General features: G+C 39.7%; 1 protein-coding gene across 2 annotated transcripts in view; it reads right to left on the reverse strand.

Moving 5' to 3' along the window:
- Positions 1-14737, reverse strand: part of LOC139344282 (homeobox protein PKNOX2-like) — a 102690-nt gene that overhangs the window by 10871 nt on the left and 77082 nt on the right. For both annotated transcript variants that reach the window (XM_070982326.1, XM_070982325.1), the window contains exon 5: positions 3991-4162. In XM_070982326.1, the coding sequence (XP_070838427.1) occupies positions 3991-4162 (172 nt within the window). The remainder of the gene's footprint in view (positions 1-3990; positions 4163-14737) is intronic.

Here is a 14737-nt window from a genome sequence, read left to right on the forward strand (position 1 = left end):
GATCATCAAAGTAATTATGGGCACCATGGATATCTGGATCAAATTTCTTAGCAATTTATTAACTAGCTCTCAAGGCGTTTCACCTGAGCTGGTGGTGTTGGATGAAAAGCCATTAGGACTCATCCTATGGGGCCCACAGATGTCTGTACTTTCTTAACAGTCCAGTTGCTCAGATATTTCTGTCTGCGTAAAACTTTATGGACTGACGATCTCCCAACATCACACTGAAAAACTGTGGCTCTTTTAAAGCAGTCGTCCAAAGATCTATTCTGTCACTGCCACAAAGTTGGAGTACTTTTGAGAGACAGATAGATAAAGAATGGCAAAAAACCGAGGGTGAGATATCCTGGGTTTAATGCCCAGTATGGGCCAAGTGCCCCAAACCCTGGATCCTGCATTTCCCACAATGCATCCGGATATTATCTTTCATGAGATCTCTCCTGTTTTATAAATTCTCGCTTCTTTTAAATCCAACACCTCCAGTTGAGAGCCACAGATTGTTGTGTACATGGTGGATTGGTCCTTTAAATAAGATAAGATAAGATAAGATAAGATAAGATAAGATAAGATAAGATAAGATAAGATAAGATAAGATAAGATAAAAAACTAAGCTGAGAAAACTAGGTTGTTACAGCCAGTATGTATAAAAAAAAGGCAAAAACAGTGGCATTGAAGGATCAAGATAAAAAGCATACTGGATAGAAAAAAATCACCTGTACATTATGTACAGATGATAAAAGACTTGCCATTTTTATGAAAATCTACCAATGCCATTGTTGAATTGCACTTGAGAAAATACTGAGTCACACTGAATTGCTTGAGTCAGGATGGATAATAAATACAGTGTTTGTCCAATTGCACAGTTGAAAAAATATCCAACAAAGTGAAAATTGAACAATATGTCATGGGTGTGAGCATATATTAGCATAAATAATAGTGGTGCAGTATAGTAGGTTTGTGATGCTGAAATGGGAAACAACATCAACACAGTGCTGCATTAAATGATGCTGGAGTTGAACAGTGTGAAGGCTGTTGAAATGAAGGACCTGCGGTAGCGTTCTGTCTGTAAGATACAAATTCATTGGCTCCTTTTCTGGTGTCTGGTTAATTTCTTGCTCTTTAAAACCCTTATTTCAAACCCTTAACACAGGCCCTGAATAAGTGGATGGAAGTTTGTTCAAAATACAGGGATATATAGATGATCACACACATCAGCTGTGGACGTATTCAATCACGCATTTGGCCACAGTAATTAAAATAAACTCAACACTTGATGTGGAACAAGTGAGATGAGGTTTTGCAGCCTGTTTTTAAAGGGTGAGATGTGATGAGAAGAAGGTGCATGCAGCGGTTTCTGTTATTGATGCACAAGGAGTGACATTCAATTTTAATTTTATTCCAGAGCTGCATATAGATTGCAAGCATACACGGGGGCTGTAATTCTTTCATCCTTCAGTCTCCCAGAGCCTGACATCCTTGATTGACTTGACCAAGCTTCTCCATTGTCTGTCTGTAGGGCTGGTTTTGTGAACTAAACATTTAAACAAACAAATTAGCTGACTTTCATCATAACATGATGGTGAGGTTGATTAAATAGTATGTCTATAATAAGGTTTTGTCTGTTTAATGCATTTCTTTGACTTAGCTGCAACAGAAACATCTTGTACAAGCTAATATCTAATGTACATCACAAAGGATCTTCTCTCTCTTCTTTTAACTTTGGTTAGGTTTGACTCCAAACCTTTGACACGAACATTAACCTTCCCCATTTTTGAATGGAATGTCTTTTCTAAGGGGCTTTAAGAATGTGGCATGTTAGATTTTATTGCTCACAATCTAATCTAAGATCTGATGTACACTTGCTCTCATTTCAGGAGCTTTCAACAGCATCTTAATGAGATGTAGACTGGACGACTACACAGCTGAAAGCTCAAAAAAGTTAGTAAGTGTGCCTTTGTTCTAAGATATGTTGTTACACACGCTGTTCCTAAATGTCTGAATGAACTTCCATCCTAAAATAGGTCTTTTAAAAAATGAAACTCAAACTCTAGTTATTTTTTAAGCCATATCACTGTATTAATGTGAGGCTAAAAATCAGGCATGACCGTAGGCTAGACTTTTCATGTTCGAACTGAGCTCATTAACAATGCAATTTTTCCATGCTGAGTAACTTATTTGCAATTAACCTGCAACAATAAAAAACAAAAGAAAAAAACAAACCAATGTTTTAACAAGTCTTTGGACACTTCCTGTTGTTTAAGCTTTTTGCTTACTATTAAAGGCTAAGTTGTGTGGAGGCACTAATATATTGTGGTGTTTATTAGTTTTCATTTCATTGTAGTCATGCTGATTACTGAGTTTTGTGTCTTTCTCAGTATTTTTCTCAGTGTTCCTGGCAAGCTAAAAAAGACTTTAAAAAAGCATCAGGGTACATGAAGAATCTCCACTGACACATGGCCCAAAGCGAACTCTTTAGTTGTTTCTTAAGGCTGATAAGGCAGGTTACAGAGCATGTTCTACAAACTGATGCCCCTGAAGCTATTGAGCAAAATCTCCCCACACCATAATGACATTATTGCTCTGGCCAGACATTTTCTCATAATCTAAATGAATGCAATAGCAGGGGTCAGAGAGAAATGTCTGTCATAGATGACACTAATGGACAAATATTTAACAGACCATTTTTATTGCAGCTGTGTTGCTAGGATACAGTTTGGGTCCTGGTTTATCTCCTTATAGATATTTATAATGGCAAACACATGAACATATTTAGGGCTGCACGGTGGCGCAGCAGGTAGTGCGCGTGCCTCACAACAAGAAGGTTGCTGGTTCAATCCCCAGGTCAGGCAGGGCCTTGCTGTGTGAAGTTTGCATGTTCTTCCCATGCATGCGTGTGTTCTCTCCGGGTACTCCGGCTTCCTCCCACAGACCAAAAACATGCTCATTAGGTTAATTGATGACTCTAAATTGTCCGTAAGTGTGAATGTTTGTTTGTCCTTTCATGTGGCCCTGCAATCGGCTGGCGACCGGTTCAGGGTGTACCCCGCCTCTCGCCCATTGTAGCTGGGATAGGCTCCAGCCCCCCGCAACCCCGAAAGGGATAGGCGGTATAGATAATGGATGGATGGATGAACATATTTAGAATGTTGTTTGAAACTATGAAAAAAATCATTTCACTTGTGGAAGTGTAGAAGTTTATATATGGTATTCAGATAATTCTGTGTTTTCTTCTCTTCTGCTGTTATCTCACCATCAACAGCCTAGCATTTCTCAACTCTGTGTGGCACACTGTAGTGTACTTCCTCAAAGTCACACCTCAAGGTCAACAGAATGGACAGAAAAGTGCTAGGCCAAGGAGGAGATAAATCAGCTAATTAAAGTGCACTCACTTAATCAAGGGACCAGTAACTCTTTGCCCATCGCAGCCAGTCAGGCCCAGTGTAACATTACTGCCTTGTGGAAGAGTTAGTGCCCTCTGGGAGGGATGCCCACACCCAGTGCCTCATAAAACACACAGATGCAGGGTTAATTGACTGTTCAGCACTTGTCGGCCTGCCATCCCGAGTACTGTAATGGCAGGAGTGCACTTTTTTTTTTTTTTTCTTGTCGCTGTCTTTGTCTCTGTCTGGCTTCAGCTCCTCCTACTCTTTTCTCAGTGAACATGATCAGCATCCTCCTTCTCTTAATTTGCAATTACTGTTAGCTGTTGTGCAAGGGGAAGTGCAGGGGGAGGATGAAGAAGATTACATGAAAAAGGAGGGAATGATTAGGAGCAGTAAAGATGGGATGCACTGCAGACAAACAGGCATTCCTGCAGCTTTATTTTTCTCTCACATTATTTAATTAAGTTGAGCAGGTACCCGAAACTAACTAGTATTTCTGCACTGGTTAAAACATTATTGAAGAAGCACCACAATACAATGACTTTGTGAAATGAAAGAAGCTGAGGCCATGGTGTGTTAATGATTATCATGTATGTACTTTGCTTACCAAGTTGTCCAGCTCTGGATCTTCACTGAAGAAGGGCTTGTGTTCTCGCTCCTGCTGGTGCACGAAGTTTTCAATGTCCACATCAAAGCTGGCTGATGTGATGCATTCAGATCCCTGTGTGGCCTGCTCACATTTCTCAAACAACAATGCCAGCAGTGGGAACAGTGGATGTCTGAGGAGAGAGAGAGAGAGAGAGAGAGAGAGAGAGAGAGAGAGAGAGAGAGAGAGAGAGAGAGAGAGAGAGAGAGACTGAGTATGAGACAGTTTGTATAGATGGTGTCTTTTAGTAGGCTTTGATCTTAATTCATGTCTGTATTATTGATTGTGTACCAGTAGTAAAGGTTGGTGCTTCAAGCCAGAACTGGAGCTTTTAAAATCCAGATTTTACTGCATTCTTAAAGTTTGAATTTAAACTAGGTAGTTAATGCACTGTGGTAGTTTGGGGAATTTTATTCATTCCAATTCATTGGTGCAGCCACTAACTTGTCGCTTCCACTGGACCTCAGCTGGTTACTTCCTACATTGCCAAGACAACCTTTCCAGACCTGGAGTGTGGATTCAGTCAATCAAAGGTGGGTGTGCCCACATGTGCATATGTAGAAGTAAGATGTCAGGTATAGAAAGAAACACTTGTTCTTTGATTCGAAATCTGACACTTCTGTTTTACATATAGCTAAAATTGTTTCTGTGAAATTCCACTGTGTTATTTCGATGTGACATTACATTGTCTTTATTGGCACAGTACCTTCTGAAAGTAAGACAAAGAAGGAACGCAAGATAGTACCGGTTTTCAAAATGGATTTTTCCTTGAAAGCAGAATAATGAATTTGCAATTTACATCACTCTCATCAGTACATGAGGCAAAGACTGCGAACAAATTGCAAATGTTACATATCAACTGAGTTCTTTATATTGGTGAACTATCATGACTGTGGGTCTGGGGCCACACGCACACACACCCACCCACCCACACACATACACACACACACAAACACACACACACATGCACACACAAATATCCTCAACAACAGCAAGACCAAGTATCCAGCACACACCATTATGTATTGTTCTGCAATTCTGTTGATTATTTTGGTAGAATGCATTCACCATATTTTAATCCTGTTTTGCTCATGTTATGCATTCTAATCAGCAGGATACATTATTCATTTTCAAGAACTAAAACAGAAAGTATACTTGAATAATGTAAATAAAACATCGCCTCCCACTGATGATGAAAGGACATGATGTTGATGTGTACATAATGTAGAGTCACAGTTACAATCACACTGCTAAACACAGCAGCAGTGACAGTCGCTGTAACCACACCATTGGCTTTCTCTGGTCTTCTGTGAAGAGAAGGCCCACTCTGTCCGTCAGGTCTAATGATCAGTTCATCAGGGATATTTCATATAAATCAGAGGAATGTCAGCTCTCTCCGTTACAACACTGTCTAATTCTCTACTCTCTAGTTGCACCGCAAGCTTCTTTTTCAGTTTTTAAGTTTACACTTTGCTGATGCACTACAAGCATGATTTTCCCTTTTCAAACTTGACATTAGTTTACTTTATTTCCACTTAGCAAGCACTTGAATTGGTTACACAATTACAAAACATTTGTTACACAAATAACTATGCAAGCATTATGATATAACATTTTTATTGACATGTAAGGACACTCTCATAGGAAAATATTCATCTTATACATATTTCTACCCACTTTGTCTACAGGGTCTTGGTGCATATACATATTGCCAATGCAGTACTTCTTTGGTCTTTAGTCTTTTTTAATGTACATATGCAAACACACATTATGGACTCCTAACAGGGTGACTAAATGGAAAAATCCAAGAGAGACGAATTCAAGACATAATATGAGCACCCCTCCAAGATCCCTCTCCCTCCCTCACTGTACTGTTAGCGTGGCAGCTCCAGGACATTCCCTAAAGGACATGCTGAACATACGGACAAGGCTAGAGATCAAAAAAAAGATCTTTAAGTGGATAGGATATGGTCCAGTGACAGCACTAAGCTTCACAGTGTCACCTACATTGTTACCATCTGCCTTTTATAGGAAATGTCACTCACATAAGATCCTACAGATACATTGTGCAATGGTCCATACTGTGCTGCTGTACATGCCAAGTTATTGAGCATTTCCACTTGGAAGAAAGGTCTAATGGCCAGGGTGACAATACTACAATACCATCATAAAATCTGAGAAGAACTTGAACAGAAGACTGACTGAGAATAAGAAGTTTTGGCTCGGATGCATATCTGTGCGCCAAAGAACTACATTTTATAGCGGTGGCCTCTGATCTTCCCATGTCTTTACTCCATCCAGACTCTGCAGTCTGCCTCCTCCGTCCTTTCACACACATTCTGTCCTTGGTGTTATGGACTTAGAGGAAATCCGAGGAAACTTCTCAAAATATGTCCCCATCAAATTCATCATAATAAGGTCTCTTGGCAGCCCTGGTAAGCTGCTTACTAGTAGCATATTTCCTTATTTCCACATCCAGTGGTTTTAGCTGTACAGAGTATAACAATACATCTTCAAGAAATAAAGCCACATTTATTAGCAGCAAAAAGCACTGACATAAGAATTTACTATTCTCATGCATTTAGTAATTTCAGGATTTCCAATGCAAGACACTGTCATTCAAACCCTGCTGAAAGCTTCAAACCACATGCAGGACTGTATCTTCATATTATCTGATGCATCAAACTTTCTCACTCTGGGTTACATAAAAACCCCTTCATGCAGAATTTTAATGTGATTGTAAGATCTTTTTTTAAATTTAGCATTTTTGTTTGTATAAAAAGCTATATCACGGTAACAATTGGTGTAGTCTGTGTGTTTCCTGAACACTGAGGGGAGGAGGTATACATTGTTGCTACAGTGTGTATTTCATTACTACCACAAACAAAAAAATCTCTGGTTCAGCAGGGGTTCATTTAGTTGTCCCAGGTGGTTTTGACCCAGTGTTGGTGATATATTTATGTTATTGTTGGGTCATTGGATCAAAACAATCTTCTCTTGGGTGGTTTTCTACCACTGTGGGGTGCCAGTGTCAAATATTCAAATCTGCATGGAGCAAAGTTGTAATTACTGAAATTTAAGTTTTTAAATATGTAAACTGAACTGTCTCTTTTTTTCTTAACAAGTTGATTATTCTTAATTTAATCTGTCTTATTTTTTTAACCTCTAAGTGTCTCCGTTTGTTCAGGCTAGTGTGAAAGCTGTCAATCACACTCTGGCTTGGACTAAGCAACCAGGCAGAAGTCTCAGAAAGGAGACCAACCACAGGACCTAGATAACCGAGAAGTTAACTAAATCCATCTCCTGAATATTAACTGTTAGGAAGCGATCTAAATAGCATATGTATTTATTCAAGATCATTTGGTAACTGTGGTAACACATATGCACATCACTATTGTGACATTCCCTGACACATCTGAAAGTGACTCTTTTATATCACCCTGTCTTCTCTTAATACATCCACAGAATCCACCTGTGAAATTACTGTATAAGACGCCTTTTTGTTTGTCCCGAGTTTCTGCCTGTTTGTCCATATTTATGATACAGGAGGTCCAGTTGCAGCCTTGACTATTAATTTTTACAACCAATCATTTCTTGTTGAGCTCATTGTGACACTAAAGATGATAAATAAACACAAGGTGCAGTAAAGTACTGCTTGACTGGCTGCCAGTTCAAGGAATGTGATTTTGATGTCAGATTTGGATTTGTTTATAAAAAAAAAGTCAGTGTGTATACAAACCAGACCAGAACTAATTTCTGAAAGTGTGAGAGTGGCCTAATTTTCTGTCTATCCTACATGTGAATGTCGAGGCAGCTTTGGGTGACTTTCACACCTGTAGTTCTGTTCAAGTTGTGAATATGTGAGTGTGGAGGAGGATGTAGCTTAAAAAGGGTGACGAATGTAGACCATAAGCAGCCCATAATAAATCGGTTAAATCAACTGAATACATAGAATAGAATACATGTATAGAGAATTCATTTTTGCAATTCTTTGTAATTGTTTACTTAAAGATGATCTACTGAGGTCACCTTTTTTCCATTTTTATTTGACACTGTGTCATCGTTGTGGACAGGCATGTGTGTGTATGCATGTGAGTGTATATTGCAGGGGACTGCACTGACATGGAGGCAGACTGGGTCCCTGCTCAGGCTCTAACCCATGGCTCTCATTTGCAGCCTTTAATAGTCGTCTATATTATACTCTAATCTGCCTGATCCCAATTTAATGCCGCTCCCTAAGCCAGACGTGGCAGGAATACTAAACAGTAGGGTCACGTGCAGAATGGAGAGCCTCTGCCTTGTCTGTTTAATGTCTGCTTGTGGTGGGGTGGAGAAGAATCTGGGTGGGGGTGAAGGAGAGGGGGGGACTAACTGAGAGCAAACAGGGTGACTCTCGGCACTGCAGATGGTGTCTTAACAAGTTATTCACTCTTACATTCATTCTTTGTTATTTGTGTTATTTTTATTACACAAAGTGGTTAATTCTGCCAATGGGGTGATATAATTTAACTTTCTTTTTTTAATTCTACAAATGTTAATGTCTATAAACAAAAGAGAATAAGACATGTCGACCCACTAGTGTCAACAAAATGATACGAGTCGTGTGCTGCCTTAAACATCACAAATGGAATCACACATGAACACATCTATTCACACGTGTGCTGCCAAGGAGAAGTGGCACAGCAGGGCCTGAGGACCCAGGGGCATTGTGGGTAGAGCTCGAGAGTACACAGAACCTTTATTGGCTGGTAAATATATATTATTGTGTGTGCATGACAGACAAAACACCAATAGCCCCCACTAATAGACCAATAGACTGAAAAAGTCTCATTAAGAGACTGTTGATAAGATGTTGATATGCTGTTCACCAAGCTGCTGCCTCACACAGCCCTTAAAAGACAGCCACGTTTTCTATTCATTCATTCAGGATTTATTACGTTCATTAAAGTACACAACTAATGTTTACATGAATGCATTTTTCAAAATAAAATATTACTAGAAAAATATTTTAATGCTACATGTTGCAGCCCTTGAACAAAAATATTTACTGTCTTATTATAAAGAGAAGATTTCCTTATTTATAACTAGATTCTTTTCCTGTCATCCTAAAAATATTTTTCATATTATTGACATTTGTCTTGTTATTTCTACATACCAAATTATTCTCTTTTAATAAAAAAAACATTTCCTGTTAAAGGATCATATTAATCTATCTCCTTAACTCTATCATCCATCGATCCATTTTCTATGCCACGGGGGGGCTGGACCCTATCTCCAGGGTACACCGTGGACCGGACGCCAGCCGATCGCAGGGCAACATATTCAGTTCAATTCAATTTTATTTGTATAGCGCCAAATCATGACAGAAGTTGTCTCAGGACACTTTCCATATAGAGCTGGTACAGACCAAGCTCTTTTAACATATATACACAAACAACCACACTTACACCTAGGGGCAATTTAGAGTCACCAATCAACCTAATGAGCATGTTTTTGGTCTGTGGGAGGAAGCCAGAGTACCCGGAGAGAACCCACGCATGCACGGGAAGAACATGCAAACTTCACACAGAAAGGCCCGACCCAGGAATCAAACCAGCGACCTTCTTGCTTTGAGGCACGCGCACTACCTGCTGCACCACTGTGCAGCCCTAACTCCATCATATCTTGTGAAAACAAGAAAACCTTTGTCATTATTATATAACTTGTGCTGTTATACCAAGAAAGCTTTTATATCTTGTTAAAACAAGAAAAAAATTTAGTTGATGCCTAAAGAGAAGACAGCGTGGGCTAGAAAATTTAACAATGACTGTTTTATATGGTTCAATTAAAGTTTTATTGCATACTTGGAATGAGTCCTAATGTCATCTGGCCTTGTGCTGTTGAGAGAGGGTAGCAGTAGGGTAGGAGATGTCTGTGCACAGGCCTTTACCAAGCAGTAGCCGGTTGTTGACAACTGCAAATCTAATATGACACTACATCCACACACAATAATTATGCATAGGCACACAAAAAAATACAAAAGCAGCTCACAGCCATACTACATAACAAGCATCATACCGCATTTCCAGATCATTGTATACTTGATCAAAAGGCTGCAGTGAGTCTGACAGGCACTGATTGTTTGAACAACATATGGAAGTTTAGAGTTATAACAACATACCAACTTATCATGTTTCTGCTTTCTTGGCACTATAACTAAATAAGAGTCTGACTAAATAAAAAAAAAAACTGTCCAGTATAGTACAGCTTGTAAAGGCAACCAACTATTAAGTGTTATTTGTTTTAAACTCAGCATCTGCGCTGATGTTTAGTGTTATTTTACAGTACCTTCATATGACACTTAATTGATGTGAGATCTGAGAGTGAACAAAGTGACATTTGAATCTGTATTTCATCGTAATTTCAGATTGGTTTACTGATGCACAACCCTCTCCATGCTGCTAAATTTGTAGATACGTTTCAAATTATGCAGCTTTGATTCTGTCCAAATTGAGCCAAATTCTTTATGGCTAACAAGAGAGCTCCCATGTCTTGTATAATGGAAATGAATCTAATTAACTTTCAGAAACAGTAAAGTACATTAAAAAAAAAATGCATTTGTTCATCAGAATTTGTTGAGCTGGAATGTTACTGAAATCTGCTGACAACTTCTTAACATACATGGTGAGAGTTTTGTCTGGACAACAAAAAAATGCAAAAGCCTGAAACATTTGCATAATATACACAAATTCTTTCCCTCCCTTTGCTCATTTATAGATGTGTCAACAGACATTTCTTAAAGATGTTATGTAAAGCCATTAAAACAATACTGCTAAAAAAGAGGTAATTTTTAACCTGTCATTTTGCTGTTCGGTGGGAGGGAAAAAAATCTTGAGGGGTGGTGTGTTTTGCAAAATTGATGTTATTTAGCCTCGAGATATTGTGCAAAAAAGCTAGGAACAAACATCTTTCAAATTTGATATGATACCTTTGAGATCATCATCATGGGTTTTTGAGATTAGCTTTAGTGTCAGAGCTCTATGGGAAGATCTACCCTGTCATTGGTGTTCTGCGGCTAACAGCCAGATATGTATTAAATGATGTAAAAGGCTAAAGCTATCAAGGCAATCAGGGTTTGCATGATAAAACATCTATCCTTGACATCATACCATACCATTGTGCACAGTTGGACCTCACCAACTTGCAGTGAGGTAAAAACACTACCCTTCAGCGCTTTCTATGACCTTTACACAGGAAGTCAGGATTAAGGTAGATGGGGTGTGAAAAAGCATGCATTTTTATGAACGTGAACCTAGCTGCATGTGTCTGCCCGTGTGTGTGTGGGTGTGAATGCATGGCCACGCAATGTGTGTTTTCCAGTCTCCCACTACCTCCTGCAACCATCCTGAGCCCCCACCCCCCCGCCACATGTCGGCTGCCAGAAGCGGCAGGTTCTATCTGCAGTGCGACGGAGTGGAGATTGCTGGCTGGGGGATCATTACAAGGGCCATAAAAGAGCAATTTACAGGACGGCCAGTGAGTGGAGTCAGCACGGTCCCCACCCTCCAGCACTGCACCGTGCTGGGTCACCAACCAAAAGCCCAAAACGGTGAATCAGAGACCAGCGGGGGAACGTGATGACTTAAAAATGAAGGTGAGGGACATGGCAGGTCCAGTGACATCTGCAATATGAGTCAGATGCTAAAGAAGGAAATAAGGTGCCACTTGAATTTGATGTTATAAAAGGCAAAACAAAACGTGCTTTAAAAATTTTCTGTTGTGTAGTGAAAGTTGGCAAAATTTTGTAGTTGTTCTGGAGCTGAAAAAAGATTGTGTGAGATTCTTTTTTAAATATTGTACTAAAGGCCAAGAGGGAACTATCTCCCTGTCAGTCAGCATATTAATACACTGGAGCAACATGAGTGCTTATGCCTTTCTTACATGTTGGTATGGCATTCGAAGCAAACTGTGTGCATCAGAGTCATCAAAGTCCAAGTCCAGTTCTTCTTAGGAAAGGAGGCTTGAGCAAAGCCTGATTAAAAGTTATTTTAAACATTTACTTAATTTTTTTTGGCCACTTAGAGGCAGCAGATACATAAATACATTTGAATGCAGCGCTCATCACCTTCACAGTTGATGTGGTGAACTTGTTTATTTGGTCATATTTCTGGCCACTTGATGAATGTACATATTTGATGCTAAATGCAAGGCAAAAGATGGGAAAACGGAAGCAGAAAGACAACACAGTGCTAAGACTTAGGAGAGGGAGCTCATTTGAACATCTGCAGTTCCATCACATGTGCAACTAAGCCTGCTGAGGAACAGCTACTACTACTACTACTACGTCAGTCAACTCACATGTTCCAGGTCAAGAATGGACTTCCACTGTCAGCAGGCACTATTCCTCACAAATGGTTACCAAAATTGGAGTTATCAGTTTTTCTCTAGACAATGGAAAATATTAAACCTGCAGATGCAAAACTTCATGAAAAGAAGCTTGAATCAAAGCAGCATAGCCATCTATGGAACAAGTCATGTTTGCTGGCTTTTGCAATAATCTGGAAGGCCACCAAGAGGGTACAGAGAGAGGTGGAGGTGGGGTTTGAATGTGTGTGTGAGTTGGAGAGAGACACACATGGAGGTCTCTCTCTCACTCTCTCTGCTCCCCCACTGTTTGCCAGTCTAATCAGGCCTGCTGTACCCCCGTATATTAGAAGCCAGTTTGTGGTGGAGTCCTGCTGTGTTTGCTCCTGACAAGGCCCCAGTTTCCTCAGGCTACATGTATGAAGCACACCCTGTGTAAGGGTGTGTGTGTAGGGGGGGTTGGGGTACACACACATACAGTACACACATGTGTGTACATACACACATACACAAAGAACCCCCGGCACTATCTGAATAAAACCTGTCTGCTTTTCTCTACTTTTCTAATTCCCCTTTTCATTCTCATGTCTGGTCCTGAACTTCACTTGGGATTTTGTTTCTCTGAGCCCTCCTGAACCAAAAAGCTCCAACTACTCTGTGGTTTGAACAACATGTCTCCCAACGACAAGCATAACCACCAATGCAGGCTGAGTCTACAGTTGCCTGTGTGGAATTAGGCTGAAGACCTGAAGACCACAGCAGGTGTGTGTGTGTGTGTGTGGGGGGGGGGGGGGGGGTGTGGGTGTATATATATATATATATATATATATATAAAATTTAGTCTGAATGGATAAATGTTTCCAGAGGACATTACTTGACAGCTGTAAAGTTCAAATGATGTTTCTTTTCTATGTTTGCTGTAGGCCACTATTGTGCCAAGAAAAGATAATATATATTCCTAAGTTGCCCAAGTAAAAAAAAAAAAAAAAGAAAAAAAAAAAGAAAGAAAATTGTGGACTTTCTGTCTCATCCAAAGTCAAGCAGTGAGGAAACTCATAAAAACGGGTATCTGAAAGAAACAGCCAATAAAACTACTTGAGCTTTGACAGTTTCCTGCTTTCAGCAGCGGCTGAGCACCAACACACGCTGACCTGCTAAATGGAGGAGGCACGGCCTGTTTTAAGCCCGTCAGACAGCAAGTCCTTGCGCTGCTGGAAAAGCAGCACAGTGGTCGAGGATGCATTGATGCATTGTGTCAGTGAGGATAAACAGACTTTATGGTGCATTACAGAGGCAGACAAACACACAGGCAAGCACAAATGTGGATAACGCCATGCTTGGACGTGTCAAATTAAACACACTCCCTCCTGATGTGTACGACATGAGAGGTCTTCAAATCTTCACTTCTTTTGTGCCATTAACAACAAGTGCATATGCAAGCAGAAACACACCCAAGGCTGAATAAATTCCAGTATTTCTTGGAGTTTGGTGACTGTCAGCATGACGGCATGTTAACCTTCCCACAAATACACACACAAAACCTTAAATCTAGTCTCAATGCAAAATACCCAGGCTGACCAGCATGAGAGAGGCTTTCAGCAAAGACCCACTATGGAGGGGAGTGAATGATAATATGCTCCATACAGGGCTTTGCACTGCATCTTTGTAAAAGGATCCAACCACTGTCAAAACACAGAATAAATCCAATTTTATTCCTGTTTTTCTTTTACTTTCTGGTGCAAATAAAATATGTTATATTGTATATGATGAACACCTATATCTCAAGCCAAGTGGAATTTGATATGTGTGATGAATAGGTTCTTATAAGAATTAAAAATATACAGAACAGCTCTCTTTGTGGAATAGTGTGTGTGAAAATGTGAAAATGTGTGTGAGTGCAGCTCTGACTACATATACAGTGGATGTGTAATGCTGCCTGTGAAGACTTGTGAAAAATACATTTGTCTTACTGCTTACCATTGATTCCTTAAGTTTTCTACATGTAAAGCAAGCAAGCAGTTGTCTCAAACTCATTAAAGAGTGACCTTAAAACAGCATGTTCTTGTAAAAACAATTCTTCTCCTCGAGTTGTTTCTCAGCACCATAAGGACATTTCTGTTTTAAAAAAGAATGACTATTATGATGTCTCTTTCAACTAAGTGCATGTTTCCATCTCTGAATGGAATCAGCTTCCATCAGCTGCAAACACATCCACAACCTGAAAAAACAAAAGCCTTACCAGCTTTTTAATAAGATGCAGAGAATCCAGAAGGATCTTTATAGTAAATGCCACAACTCATTAGGCTAATTACCCTATCACACATTTACTCTGCTGCTAATAACAAAGTAGGCAGAGAGACAGAGA

The sequence above is a fragment of the Chaetodon trifascialis genome, chromosome 16 (assembly GCF_039877785.1).
Source record: "Chaetodon trifascialis isolate fChaTrf1 chromosome 16, fChaTrf1.hap1, whole genome shotgun sequence".
In the NCBI taxonomy this organism is placed as follows: Eukaryota; Metazoa; Chordata; class Actinopteri; order Chaetodontiformes; family Chaetodontidae; genus Chaetodon; species Chaetodon trifascialis.